The following is a 15490-nucleotide window of genomic DNA, read 5'->3' as shown; positions in this document are numbered from 1 at the left end:
TAGCTAACAGAAATGTGATGCCCAAATGTATACTGTATACAAGAGAGAAACTGCTTTTTAGACAAAGCACCCAACAATGGAGTGAATTCAGAAGGCCCCTATTAGAACTTTAGCACCAGACAATGAAGTTATAAAAAGAAAAAGAGAACACAGTCACATTGGAAGTTATTGATAAATATTCATAATAATCAATGTAATGAAGTCAATAGGTTTTATCCAGTACAGCTTTCCATACAAATACCATAAACTATAAAGGGTATACATTTATCTTTCTATTGGACTGCCACCTAGTGGGTCAACAATGTACATTACAGGCAAAAGTTGACAACAGAAAGTCCTGTTGTGTTTCAACTTAAGCCTTGAAGCCTGGTGGTGACCAGATATGATCTCTCTCCCTTCTGGTGCAAATGTTGTTAGTCAACAGTTTTCCTGATGTTTCCTGTGACTGAACTTAAAGCAACACAAATGGGAAAATACACAGCAAAGTTGAGCAAACACCAGTGCTCAGCTGCCTTTGACAGGCATTGGGTGTGCATGTACAATAACAACACAAGTAGTAAGCTGCTCTTTTCAGAGTTCATGTGATGTATCAGTTCCCATTTAAAGAGTTGATAAGACAGTCATTAACAATGGTGGGCAGTAGTTAGGAGTAGTTCACCCAAAAAATGACTTATTTTCTATCAATTACACACCGCATGAAGCCTCGAGTTCATGGCATTTATTTTTGTTTTTGTCCAACAATTTGATGACCGGTCATCGTCGGTCATTAGGAGACTCAGTAGGAGACTCTTTGAGTATATACACTATACTCAACCCATTTTCAACTATTTTTATTATATTTTGACACATGACATGACAATGTAAACATATGTTTTCTCATGCCAAGAATTGAGTTGAATTGAGTCTCCTACCCTACCGGATACTGGAATGCATACAAATCATGAATTCAAGGCTACATGGGGTGTAATTGATAGAAAATAAGTCTTTTGGGGGGTATATACTACTTTACTCCTTTAAGGTTACACATTAAAATGTATCCAAGATTTAAATGAACAATGAACAGGGGCTCAATGAAACAAGGCTCTTCACAGGTTCTTTAGCTTCTCCACACCTGCAGCCTTTGCCCCCTGCTGCTGCTGCTGCTGCTGCTGCTGCTGCTGCTGCTTGAGTTTCTTCAGGTGACGATAGGCCTCCACCACTCGCACCCGCTCCTCCTCCAACATCCGCTGTCTGGCCATGGAAGCCTTGGCTGTGGAGGACATTGTATGGCCCAGGAGAGAGTTGAGGAGCAGGGCCTTTGGTGCATTCTAGTGATCGACAGGCGGAAAAGAAAGAGACCTCAGAAATAAAACAAATGCTTTATCTGTATTAATGGGTTAAATTAACTGTGTTATACAGTCCTCCTGTGGAATACTAACCTGGCCTTTAACTGGAGCCCATCTGGGTTTGACAGTCAGAGAGGGCGGGGCCATTGCAACTTCACCAAAGGCAACGTCATCTATCAGTAGAGGCAGAAGAATGTACTGTATATTAATAGTCACTTATAGTCAGTCTTTATTTGCAGTACTACATTAAGGTTAAATTAAATAAAGTGCCACAGTGCGCTGAACAGCCACCGCAAGCGACCTTGCTGCAGGAGGAACTCACCATGTCAAACATGGGATGCGGCTGTCAAAAGCTGTTGCTGTGGATTGTTTTCTCAGATTCAAGAATTGAGGATACACTACACTTTATATATACTGTATACACAATACTGTATGTGTAAAATAGCTCGAACCAGTGCTGGTTATTTAGTTAGGACCCACGACAGTGGTGTTCGATACGAACTTAACCGGGATGTGGAAACCTCCAATGAAAAGCTCTATAATTTGCTTGGCCAGATATTCCGTCCTATCCAACTGACTCAGGCCAAAGATATTAGAAGATATTCTGCCCCCTTAAGTCTCTGACTGTAATCCTTTTATACTTTTTAGTTATATGTGTGTCATAATGACAATGCTATCCAATCGCATATGACGATGACACACGTGTACATCCCTATATGGGGTTCCCACATCAATCCGATGTCAGCATTGGATATTTCCATTATCTCCACATATGGGCCATAAATCATCATCATATGTGGAGATCCAAGTGACAGCCTTTTATCCCCATATATGGAGATCCATTTGAGAGCCTTCGCAACAGCCACCCCCAGATTTCCCATGGAAATATGTAAAATATCAAGAAGGCTTGAACAGTTCGCCCATCGCAAGCGTACCTGGCCCTTGGGCCACCCCATCGAAAGCGTACCTGACCCTTGGGCCACCCCATCGAAGGCGTACCTGGCTCTTCGAGCCACCGCATCAAGATCGTACCTGGCCCTTGGGCCACCCCATCGAAGACGTACCTGGCTCTTCGAGCCACTGCATCAAGAGCGTACCTGGCCCTTGGGGTGCTACTACCGTACCATGCATGATGACTGTTCGTCTCCGGTTATGCTCATGGTCATTTCTGCAAGAGTGACCGTCCAGCCTCCTTGCTGGACTACTTCGGTCCCTATGAACCTGGACTTCTGGTCTGTCAGCTTGCACTTTCATCTCGATATCCTATCGGTGAACAAAGCCTCTGCCGTCTTCCGACTGCTCCAACATCTATGGGAAGGTTGATATAGCTCCGATGCCCTTGCATCATCATGCTGTCCAGACAATGCTCTCATGATATCCACCAGAGCGTTCCGCTTCCGTCCTCCGACTGCTCCAACATCTATGGGAGGGTTGATATAGCTCCGATGCCCTTGCATCATCATGCTGTTCAGACAATGCTCTCATGATATCGCCACATTGCCAACGTCAGCCATTCAGGCCACCCCATTGAGGGCATCCAAGCGTCTCGCCAGACCTTCACCAACTGTGTCTTCCTGGTGAACGAGACCCTCGTCGGATGTTGTATCTTGCTGGTGAACGAGACCCTCGTCGGATGTTGTATCTTCCTGGTGAACGAGACCCTCGTCGGGTGTTGTATCTTGCTGGTGAACGAGACCCTCGTCGGATGCTTGTGTCTTCCTGGTGAGCTGGATCCTCGTTGGATGCTGTGTCTTCCTGGTGAGCTGGACCCTCGTCGGATGCTGTGCTGTGTCTTCCTGGTGAGCTGGACCCTCGTTGGATGCTGTGTCTTCCTGGTGAGCTGGACCCTCGTCGGATGCTGTGTCTTCCTGGTGAGCTGGACCCTCGTCGGATGCTGTGTCTTCCTGGTGAGCTGGACCCTCGTCGGATGCTGTTTCTTCCTGCTCCTCGTCGGCTGCTGTATCTTCCTGCTCCTCTTCGACTGCTGTATCTTCTGCTCCTCGGTAGATTCCGCCATCGGTGGTATATCCATCGTAGTCTTGATGTCCGAGCCTGCTCTGCTGTCCCAAGAATCAATTCCCATGCCGTTTTGAAGATGAACTCTCCTGTCCTACGCCGGGTCCTTCAATCTCTGCTGGACATGGAAATCCCACAACGTCGGGTCCCTGGCATCCAACCAACTGATGCCCAGAACCTCCGGAGCCCACCTGCTCCGAAGGCGAAGTGTGTCCCACCACTTCGGATCCCTGGCATCCAACCAACTGATGCCCAGAACCTCCGGAGCCCACCTGCTCCGAAGGCGAAGTGTGTCCCACCACTTCGGATCCCTGGCATCTAACCAACCGATGTCCAGAACCTCGAAGTGTGTCCCACCACTTCGGGTCCCCGGCATCTAACCAACCGATGTCCAGAACCTCGAAGTGTGTCCCACCACTTCGGGTCCCCGGCATCTAACCAACCGATGTCCAGAACCTCGAAGTGTGTCCCACCACTTCGGGTCCCCGGCATCTAACCAACCGATGTCCAGAACCTCGAAGTGTGTCCCACCACTTCGGGTCCCCGTCATCTAACCAACCGATGTCCAGAACCTCGAAGTGTGTCCCACCACTTCGGGTCCCCGGCATCTAACCAACCGATGTCCAGAACCTCGAAGTGTGTCCCACCACTTCGGGTCCCTGGCATCTAACCAACTGATGCCCAGGACCTCCAGAGCCCATAGACTCTGGAGGCAAACGTCCAGAGCCCGTAGGCCCTGGGCCCAAATGATGATTGTTGAAACTCACCTGCTCCACAAGCTATACCACCTGGTGTTGTGACCTCCTGGCTCCTGGGGAATCCGTCCCACCACCATCCTCTAAGGCCTCCGACATCCTGTTACTGCCGTACGCCCTAATCCGTTCTCGAATGGACCATGTAAAATAGCTCGAACCAGTGCTGGTTATTTAGTTAGGACCCACGACAGTGGTGTTCGATACGAACTTAACCGGGATGTGGAAACCTCCAATGAAAAGCTCTATAATTTGCTTGGCCAGATATTCCGTCCTATCCAACTGACTCAGGCCAAAGATATTAGAAGATATTCTGCCCCCTTAAGTCTCTGACTGTAATCCTTTTATACTTTTTAGTTATATGTGTGTCATAATGACAATGCTATCCAATCGCATATGACGATGACACACGTGTACATCCCTATATGGGGTTCCCACATCAATCCGATGTCAGCATTGGATATTTCCATTATCTCCACATATGGGCCATAAATCATCATCATATGTGGAGATCCAAGTGACAGCCTTTTATCCCCATATATGGAGATCCATTTGAGAGCCTTCGCAACAGTATGTATATCAGAGAATTGGTTAGCTGGCACCCTCCACTGGCCCAGTACAATTTAAATGATATTATATAATAGAAATTACATAAATCTTCTATCTTGGCTATCTCGGCTCCTTCAAAAATATGAAAATGTATATTAACAAGCAACCATTTAATGTTTTTTTTATCAGCACACTGTCGGACTGACTGAATATGTATTAGTGAAAGGCTTACTGACACAACAATCACACAAAGAGAGACAACTAGCTTGCCTTTGTCGCGGTAGTCTAAACATGCATTTTTGCACACATGCATTTCTGCTTTACACACGCTGTGCATGTATATTACAGATATAGCCAATTTACTGGCCGGTAAATTACCAGTAAAATTTCTTACTGGTAAGAAAATGTCTGAACCCTATGTATATATGAATGAAAGACAGTTATATACTGTGTATACACATTGTACAGGACAGTTCAATAAAACAAAACTATTATTACCTATACGCATCTCTTTTTCCAGCTTGTCATCTTGCTTGCCTTGTTTCCTCTCCTTAAACTTCTGCAGTCTCACTTTATCATGGCTGTAACAAGACAGAAGAGAACCAAATGATAAATATAACGGAGCCATACCTTTGTAAAAGAGAAGTCACTGTAGTTACAGTTAAGCCTGATTTGATACCTTTTCGTTTTTAGTTTTTATCCCATGATTTTTGTAATTGTAATTTTGTCAATTGTCTAGTGTAATCCTGGGCACTACACTCCCTCTGCCAACCTGGGGAGAGCAACAGACTGACCTCATGTTTCCTTCAATGCATGAGAATCCAAGCCGCTTCATTTCACCTGACAGAGGCAGTTTTCCCGGTTGGACATAGCACTTGAAAGGAACACATTATTCCAACCAGTTCCTTTTTCCCTCCATCAGGTGCCCCGGCTGGCCAGGGGGAGGCAGTTTAGAGACCAGGACTATTGCATGTATTTTGTGAAGATATCTACCCTAGGCCGAGCTAGGGGACACGTGGAGAACATACATGATACTTGAATACTATAAATCAAACAAATGTATATTTAACACACAAAGAGTGCCAAGAACGTTTTAGTTTGTATTTTTTGTACTTTTTTAATCTGATGTGCACACGATGTGCATGCGCGCATGCTTATTTGTCCTTTTATTTTTCCATTTTCTCTGGCACCTGCACAACACTCCCCACTAGTGGGCTAGCATGGAATGTATTTAAGGGAATGACATTATTTTCACACACACACACACAAAGATAATCATTCAGTAATTGTAACCGTGGAAAAAGTTTGAAATAAATTGTGATAAAACTACTAGTATTACAGCACTCACCCCTTTCGTTTCTCAGACTTGGCCTTGTATGCAGGGTTCTCTTGTTTCTCCTCTTCCAGCTCAGGCTTCCGGTCCAGCTGGTTCTTTGTGAGGAAGAGCACATGTTGTGATTCGGTCTCCATGCGCCGCACGTACGCTCTCTCCGTCTCCTTTTGTCCTCTTTTGAAATGTGGAACTTGGATGTCTCCGGCCAGGGAGGATGATGCTGCTTTTGCTTTGGCGAGGGCGGCTGCATGAAGGATGGAGCCGACAAGAGATGAGTTTGGGCAGATAGATACAGTACATAGTTCTGCTCTGACTAGGGCTATAACTATGGGTTATTTTCATAGCAATAATTCTATCGATTACCTTTTCAATTATTCAAATTATCAGGAGGCGTCTTTTTAATATAATTTTATTATATTATTATTAACAAATCGATTAACCACTTAAACCCCAGCATCCTTATGGTGGGGAAAGCTTTCGCAGAACATAGCTGATCGACAAGCTTACGAGTGGCAGCGCGACGCGTTATTATAACGAGCTTGTCGATCGGCAATTTTCAGCAAAAGATTTCCCCACAATAACAGAAAAACACTAGCATAGTGCCCTGAGCGACTCCGTACAATACAGTAGATAGATAGGGTTATGGTTAACCACTCAACACTATATTATACTACTACATTACACCAGTGTTGTGCAAACATTGCTGATCTATGGTACATGCTAACTGTTGCTAACAACGTGTCACATCACAATGCGTTGTCAGCTTGTAGAGCAGCTATATTCACTATTTTGAATGTCCTTTATAATGACATGCTCAGAATAGGGTTTGATTATGAATTGATTTGTTTATAAAATCATTGATTATTTGTTATAATCGATTAAAGTGATTTGTTCGATTAACTGTTGCACGCCAACAAGAGATGAGGGTTCCGGATCCCAACCCTTCTAGTTCCGCTGCTCTGACCTTCTTTCTTCCTTGACTTCTTTCCCATGTTCATTCTTTCCTTGCTCTTGATGATCTCACGGAGCCTGAAGGGGATGGCATTGATGTGGTCCTCTGCCCTTCTGGGTTTCCCATCGCGCTTTGGTTTACCGTCTCTGCTGTGTGCACACAATCATCCAAAGATTGACTGATTGAATAGTTCATTAGGCAGAATGTATAAACAGCAACAGAGTACAGTGAAACACTTAGTCTAAAAAGGATAGCACAAAAAAGGTCCTTGCAGTCTTGTTTCCTTTTAGGCCCTACCTGTACACGTAATCAATTCATAGACATGACATGAAAAATAACAACTAAATTCAATATCATTAGAAAAAAGAAAACACTATATGTAGAAAAAGGAAGGGGGGGGAATCACCTGTTTAAGGGAGAAGTGACCATTTCAGGCCTGTTTTAAAAAGTTGCAAGTGCACTGCATTTTTTGACGGAGGGGGTCAGGGCATTGGACGCTTGGGTGGCAGTGCTGTAGAAGGAGAATTTACCCATGTTTGTTTTATAAGTGGGTAGTACTGTACCAGATCATTGCTCGACATTGAGGGAAAAGCTGCAATGACCATAACAAAATTTTGTATTGATAGTGCTACTAGTGAATGAGATGTCTTACATAGTATTGTATGCCTTTAAATGTCTTGAGGGAGTGCAACAAACCATGTGCAATGCAGATTCGGCACAAACAAGGGACTAAATTATTTTCGCTCCTATGCCACCAAAATGTGGAACGCCCTACCAACAGTCATTAAGACATGTGAATCCCTTGACTCCTTCAAAACCGCTCTCAAGGGGCACTGCAATTCAAAACTGGCCCACGTAAAATCTGAATCCCCCCCAAACCACCCACCCACCCCTTTTCCCCCTCACTGTATATGTTTCATTTCCCTTTTTACCTCCGTTATGATGAATTCCTGTCCTGTTCTTTGTCTATATAGAAGTGTCTATTCGTACGTCTCTAAATGTTTTGATGAATTGAACAAGGTGGACCCTCTTGTAAACTCACAGTTAACACTAATAGTCTTTGTATTGAGTTGTGCTTGAAATGTACTGTAATTCTGCAAACTGTTAATAAATATTTCAATCAATGAATTGAATAGTTACTACACAGGACCACAATGGAAACAAACAAGCCCTTTAGGGCATTTTGTATTATACTTTTAGTATTTGTATAATCGTACCACTGTACTCACTGTACCTTTTTGCAAGCTGTTAATAAAGTATTCAATCGATAAATCAAGCAGCTATAGCCACAGGACCGTCCGCACTTATATGCTATCAATCAGCATCTATGCTTGCGGCTACCCTGAAGACCCTCTTATGGCTAGTAGTTAACGTGATCATCCCATAACGTATTAGCAAAAGGGAGACACAATTAGCTTGTAATGCCAAACGTGAGTTGAAGTCATGTTGGTGTTGGGTAGGCTGACATTAATGGGTAAGCTCTGTGGTGGTTGTGTGTGGTGGTGTCAACCTAAACAGCGACATAGCGCTAGCAGCAGGCTTATATTACCTCATTTTATTCCTCGTCCAAACCTTACCTATGATGTTGTTGTCCGGCTTTGCCAGCTACTTGTTCTCCTGGCGGCGCGTTGGGTTTAGTCCTATTCTTCCCCATGTTATTCTTTAATACATTGACACTTTATTTACAAAACAACAACACGTGAAGAACAGCATGGACGTTTCTTTCTTCACAAACTTTGACCCAGGAACCACAACCTCGCCGGTCCAGATTGGTCCCGCCCATCTGGCCCAATCCCAATCCGCTCCCTTGCTGACTCAATGAGCCCTCACTGAGTTAGCTGCGCGTTCATGTGAAGTCTGCGAGGGCTTGAGGGATGTCCCATTTGAAATCGGTAAGTCAGTGAGGGCTCAGCCCCGCCCCTTTATGTGCCCTTTGCCAAAGTCAGCATCGATGCTGACTTTAGCTGACTTTGGCAAATAAATTACCCACAGTTCATAGCGTTACCAGGGGAATGAGGGGGATCCTCCGAACGTCAATCATTTAAGTATGCAAATTAGTTATGTATCGCAGTTAGAATGTCAACAAACACAATAGTGCTTTCTCACTGTTCTCAAAGGGAGACGGAATGGAAGGATATGCTATATATTTAATAACAATAATAATAATAAGGGAAACATGATGAGAAATGAGCAAAGTAAAATAATATGGAAATGCAATTTATAATGAATATTATTATATATTAATATTACAACCCCTATCACACAGGAAAGTGTATTTATGAAACTAATAATAAAACGATCAGCTTAAATTCTAAAATAGACGTGATAGACATGTATAAATACTAAATAGGCAAAGCATGTAGGTAGGCACTGGCTGTGAATAAAGTGATGCAAAGTGTCATGAATGGCGGACTCATCTTCAAAGTGCTGTCCCATTTCTTCACAACAATGTGGAGCCCTCGCAGCCTCTCACCCTCAAGCACTTACAGCTGACGTCACTAAAGTCAATGAGGGTTCAGGGCTCAGGGCTTGAGGGAGGCAATTGGGATTGGGCCTGTATATATAAGGTCCCGCCTACGGAAAGTAAGCCCGACGCTTCGTCGTACGTCGGTGTCGCGCGCCAAAAATAGCTGATCTACAAGCTCGGTTTGTGAGCTTGTAGATCGCTTAGTTATTTCAGACGCCCGCACGCTTTTTTTAAATTTATTTTTTTACGATTGGCCAAAAATGTAGAATAATCACTGTGGCGTAACTGCCTTTTTTCAAAGTTTACACCAGGGGGCGTAGTAGTCTCAGATTTTACATAATATTTAGTATAAGGCTTTGATTGATTGATTGATTGAAGAATTTATTAACAGTTTGCAGAATTACAGTACATTTCAAGCACAAACTCACAATTAAGCATTACACTTGTTTCCAATAGGGTCCACCATGTTCAAATCATCAAAACATTTAGAGACGTACAAATAGACACTTCTATAGACAGAACAGGAATTCATCATAAAGGAGGTAAAAAGGGAAAAGAAACATATACAGTGAGGGGGAAAAAGGGGTGGGCGGTGGGGGGGATTCACGTTCAGCTCCGTTAATTTGTTTGTTTTCCTTGGAGGAGCTGCGTTGGGTCCCCAAGTTGGCTCAGTGGCCATACCTTGAGTTGGCTGTGTGGCCGCGACCGTCTCTAGTGTTGTCCTTGCGTTCGTGTTTGAGGGATTCCGATTTTACAGGGGCCAGTTTCGAATTGCAGCCGTCCATAGGTGCCCTTTGAGAGCGGTTTTGAAAGAGTCAAGGGATTCGCATGTCTTAATGACAGTTGGTAGGGCGTTCCACATTTTGGTGGCATAGGAGCGAAAATAATTTAGTCCCTTGTTTGTGCCGAATCTGGGTTGTACATGGTTCGTTGCACTCCCTCTGGTGTTGTGGGTGTGGACTTCGTTAACATTAAGGAAGTATCTAGACAGGTACATGGGTATCTTGGTGGTGTATCGAATCTTGTGGACCAGACCCATTGCAAGATGCTGTACTCTGTCGTCGACCCTAAGCCATTCCAGCCTGTCGAAGTGGGCAGGGGTGAGGTGGGTTCGGGGGGCAAGGTCAAGTAGGAGCCTGACCAGTTTGTTTTGGGAAGTCTGGAGCCTGGTTTTAAGGGCCTTTGAGGTGCTGTGGTACCAGGAGGTGCATGCATAGTCAAAGAAACCCTGTACAAGGGCTCCTGTTAAGGTCTTCAAGGTGTTTTTGTTGACCAGTGAGGAGATCCTGTAAAGGAATCTTGTTCTATGGTTGACCTTTTTGATTACGTTGGTGGCCATTTTATCACCGGAAAGATTAGCCTCCAGGATGGAACCTAGGTAGGTAATTTCATCTTTACGTGTGATAACATTGTCACCCACTTTAACCAAGAAGCCATTTGCCTTGCTGAGATTACTATTAGAGCCAAAGAGAATGGATTCAGTTTTTCCCAGGTGTAAAGATAGTTTGTTATCAGCGAGCCAGGTGCAGATTCTACCGAGTTCAGAGCTGAGGGCATTTTCAACCTGCAGTTTGTCCCTGTCCGAGACCAGCAGTGCTGAGTCATCTGCGAACAGGAACAAGTTGCAGTCTTTACTGGCATTATAAAGACATTTTCTAACACACGGAAATGCAGGTTTTCATAGTAAATACGGTCGCAAATATCAATCTAATTAAATTATGTGGAAATGATTGCACTTTATGTAAAATTGTTTTGTTGTTTTTGTAGCCTATATATTGTGATCATGTTGTACGGAGGGTGTCCTTGCAAAAGAGAGAACATGCTCTCAATGGTCTTCCCTGATTAAATAAAGGTCCTTGTCCCTTTATGCCCATATATGGAGATCCTGATGTCATCAGTATATGGGCACATATTGCCATCAATATTAATTCAGAAACAGACATTTGTGTATTTTGTTGTTGTCGGTCAGAAACTATGTATCTCCATATTTCAACTTTGTTTTTTCTCAATGTTAGTTTGTTTGTTTTTCTGCAATAAATTAATGCCATACTGTAGTGTCACACAAAAGTAGTAAAAAATAGCAGATCTACAAGTGCACGTGTCAACTTATTGGAAAATATTTTAAGTAAAAGTGTATGTTATATGACTACATAACAATAACTACATGGACTGATCCATTGGATCTCAGGTTCTTTGTTTCATTTTCTGAAAAGTAACAGTTTTGGACATACAAGGTTTTTAATACACCTGACAGTGTCGATATGCATTAGAACATGAACACCTATTTGATACCATTTGTTATCTCTGAGACCCCAAGACAGAGTACGCTGTAAAATCAAATCTTATCTATAAATGCACCACGTCTCTGCATGTCTGTGTACGTCTGTAATGCACGTAACTCGAGTCGAGAACCGTTCGCCCCACCGACTTCAAATTCGACACACACGTTCCACATCCCCACAGGGAGTGCAGTGCCCGGTGTCGAGTCAGGCGGACTTATGGTTGTCCGGAACCGCCAAAAAAGGCATTTGCCCGGGCTCTGGACAGGCCCAGGGTCCATATATGGAGCTGGCCTGTTCTGACATCACAACACTCAATATTTGGGCATGCCTGACATAGAACTACATATAGGGCTCCATCTTGCGCCGCCCTTATCCCTTATCCCTAAACTTATTTGCCATTTTTTACTATTTTGAAAATCATTTTAAAATAGTTCAACTAGCCGATCTACATCTACTTGTTGGGAGCTTGTTGAACTATTTTAAAAGGTTTTTTAAATTAGTAAAAAATGGCAAATGAGTTTAGGGATAAGGGTTAAGGGGTGGCACAAGATCTAGCCCATAGGCTATAGGAATAAAGATCTAGCCCATAGGCTATAGGAATAAAGATATAGCCCATAGGCTATAGGAATCCATATATGGTCATAAAAGGGACACAAACAGATGGGTGGAACGGGTCATTCTGACATCTGCATAGACTCCATATTTGGGCATGCCTGACAAAGAACTCCATATATGGTCATAAAAGGGACACAGACATAACTGGGTGGGGCATTCATTTCCAACTTGTATCGTTCCAAGTTGGCCAGTCCTCACCGCTCTAGTTAATTAAACTCTGAGAGTGTACAAATGGAACGGGTCCATTTGATTCCATTTGTACACTCTCAGAGACAGAGTTACTGATCCTTCAAGGGTCCATTTGGTCCCCTGGTGGTCCTCAGATCTTATGTTAGAACCAGTTCACTAGTCCATATTAAATCCAAAGATCTTAATTGCATCCCTGTTATAACTTGTTTGGATTTCCGGCAATACTATTATGGTTATTACATTCCAGCATGTGATTATTTGCTAAGATTTCTTTTTGAGTGGTGTAAACCACTCCTACAACTGGCTTTGTTAGTTTACGTGTCTGTTCGTACCAAAAAATGAGCATGGTTGCTATGGTCACCCAGTTCACACGGGTGTGATTTCATTACGTCAGACATTACGCCAGAACACAGTTGATCAGTCTATATAAGACCTTACACCACTCAGTTCACACGGGTGTGATTTTTTACATTCTGACATCACATGACATCAGAATGACAGATGTAAAATATAGGCCACGCCTCAGTGGAGAGAGTGGGTATTTAAGAGCACACTTTTCTGCAAGTCTGCAATTGTGCCAAAACTGCTGCAGACCCCGAATCACTTTGAATAACAGCTTTATCTCCCAAAAACTGTGTTGAAATGCAAGATATGATGGCCGTGTACGAGGGGGAACCCTCCTTCAGTGACCCAGAGGACTTTGTGGACGACATTGAAGATGAACTTCTGAGTGACCTACTGCAGGGCACGCCCCTGGAAGTCAATGGCATCTGTGTGATGGTGGACAATGTTCCCCAGGTGGGCCCAGAGCGCCTGGATAAGCTCAAAAGTTACATTCACAAGATCTTCACCGAGTTCGGCGACATCACCACCGAGTTCTATCCCGAGGCGGATGGCATGACCAAAGGTTATGCCTTTATGGAGTACGCTACTCCTGCTCAGGCCTTGAAGGCGGTGCAGAGAGGAGACGGCTACCAACTGGACAAACAGCACACGCTCAGGGTCACCACGGTTAGCGGTTTTGACAGGTGCATGAACATGAGTGATGACTGGGAGCCTCCAGAGGAGAAGCCCTTCAAAGACGTCGGTAGCCTGCACCACTGGCTCTTAGATCCAGACTGTTGCGATCAGTACAGTGTGATGTACGAATCAGGACAGAAGGCGGCCGTCTTCTCCAACAACGCCACAGAGCCAATCCTAGTTATGGAGAGGAAAGAGTGGAGGGATACCTACATGCACTGGTCTCCTAAAGGAACCTACCTGCAGACCTTCCACCAGAAAGGTATCGCATTGTGGGGCAGTGAGAAGCTTGAGTTAATTCAGAGGTTGAACCACCAGGGAGTCTCCCGCACCCACTTCTCCCCCTGTGAGAGGTACCTGGTTACCTACAGTCCGCCAATGGACACTAAAGAGGACCCACAGACCCACAAACACATCGTCATCATCTGGGATATTAAATCTGGTCAGAACAAGGGATTCCACTGCGAGAGCTGTACACACTGGCCCATCTTCAAATGGAGCCACGATGGGATGTTTTTTACCAGGATGACACAGGATGAATTGAGCATCTATGAGACTCCGTCTATGGACCTGCTTGATAAGAAAAGTCTCAAGATCATTGGAATCAAGGACTTCTCATGGTCTCCTCGTGACAACATCGTTGCGTTCTGGGTACCAGAGGACAAACACATCTCGGCCAGAACAACCCTGATGCAGATCCCCTCACGTCAGGAGATCAGGCATCACAACTTATTGTTCAACTTGGTCACCTGCGAAATGCACTGGCAGAGGAACGGAGACTACCTCTGTGTGAAAGTGGGCAGGACCCCCAAGGGAGCCCAGGGTGTGGTCACTAACTTCGAGATCTTCAGAATGAGAGACAAGCTGGCCCCGGTTGATGTGGTAGAAATGAAGGAGAGTGTTGTAGCGTTTGCATTGGAGCCCAACGGCAGCAGGTTTGCGGTCGTCCACGCAGAGTCTCCCGGTCGATACAACGCTTCCATCTACCACATCAAAAACAACGGCAAGATCGAGCTCATAAAAACGTTTGAGAATCAGCAGGTCAACAGTATCTTCTGGAGCCCTCAGGGACGGTTCTTGGTCCTGGCTGGGCTCAGGAAGAAGGAAGAAGACGAGGAGTATCAAGGCCTCAAGAGTATGAACGGGGCCCTGGCCTTCCTCGACACGTCGGACTGCACTATGATGAACACGGCAGAGCACTACGCTGCGACCGACGTGGAGTGGGATCCCACGGGCCGCTACGTCGTCACCTCCGTGTCCTGGTGGAGACACAAGGTGGACAACGCCTACTGGCTGTGGACGTCCCAGGGCCGCCTGCTCCAGAAGAACAACAAGGAGCGCTTCTGTCAGCTGCTCTGGAGACCACGGCCGGCCACCCTGTTGAGCGATGAACAGATCAAGGCTATCAGCAAGGACATGAAGAGGTTTTCCAAGGTATTTGAGCAGAAGGATCGTCTGAGCCAGTCCAAGGCTTCCAAGGAGCTGGTGGACAGGCGCAGGGCCATGGTGGAGAAGTATCGGCTGTACCGCCAGAAGGTCAGTCAGGTGTACTGGGAACAGAGGGACCTCCGCCTCAAACTGAGAGAAGGTGTGGACACCGAACTGTATGGCGACATGGATGACTGTGAGGAGGAGACCGTGGAGTTCGTTATCAGTGACGAACGCATTCCAGTCTGAGATTTGTAGTGCCATGCACCAGTAGTTCACAATTATTTTCCAGTTTGATATGCATTAGGCCATGGACCCCCATTTGACCACTTCACCACTTTTCAACTTATTTTCCTATAATTGGTCCTAACTAATGTTCATGATAAAATACCACATTGTTTTCCTACTCAGTCTGTGTCTCATAGGAGGGCTGTGGGCAGTTCAGAAACCCGTCCACCAGTGACATCATCAATGGTGAATCCAAGCTAATAGAAACGGCAGGCTTTCTTTTCCTGAAAAGTTGCAATGCAAAACTTGAAGCCATCGTTCTCACGATAATAAA

At 44.8% G+C, this 15490-nt stretch overlaps 2 protein-coding genes across 3 annotated transcripts; one reads left to right on the top strand and one right to left on the bottom strand.

The window, feature by feature from the left end:
- Positions 1 to 197: 197 nt before the first annotated feature.
- ccdc137 (coiled-coil domain containing 137) lies at positions 198 to 8700 on the bottom strand. 2 transcript variants are annotated; one of them, XM_079519844.1, is made up of 6 exons: positions 8505 to 8700; positions 6940 to 7076; positions 5991 to 6219; positions 5141 to 5223; positions 1419 to 1498; positions 198 to 1307 (listed from the first exon to the last, which is right to left on the bottom strand). In XM_079519844.1, the coding sequence occupies exons 1-6, from the start codon at positions 8579 to 8581 to the stop codon at positions 1086 to 1088; spliced, it is 828 nt and encodes a 275-aa protein (XP_079375970.1). In that variant the 5' UTR covers positions 8582 to 8700; the 3' UTR covers positions 198 to 1085. The 2 variants fall into 2 exon arrangements, with proteins under 2 accessions (XP_079375970.1, XP_079375971.1); XM_079519845.1 differs by having other exon boundaries at positions 6940 to 7073.
- A 4434-nt stretch (positions 8701 to 13134) lies between these two features.
- On the top strand, positions 13135 to 15177 carry LOC306937133 (eukaryotic translation initiation factor 3 subunit B-like; the record flags this gene model as incomplete). Its single annotated transcript, XM_079520800.1, has 1 exon — positions 13135 to 15177. One exon carries the CDS (start codon positions 13135 to 13137, stop codon positions 15175 to 15177), a length of 2043 nt encoding a protein of 680 aa, XP_079376926.1.
- Positions 15178 to 15490: the final 313 nt, after the last annotated feature.

The sequence above is a fragment of the Electrona antarctica genome (assembly GCF_951216825.1).
Source record: "Electrona antarctica genome assembly, chromosome: 14".
Lineage (NCBI taxonomy): Eukaryota > Metazoa > Chordata > Actinopteri > Myctophiformes > Myctophidae > Electrona > Electrona antarctica.
The sequence above is the reverse complement of the archived record's forward strand: the minus strand, read 5'-3'. Positions and strand labels throughout refer to the sequence as shown.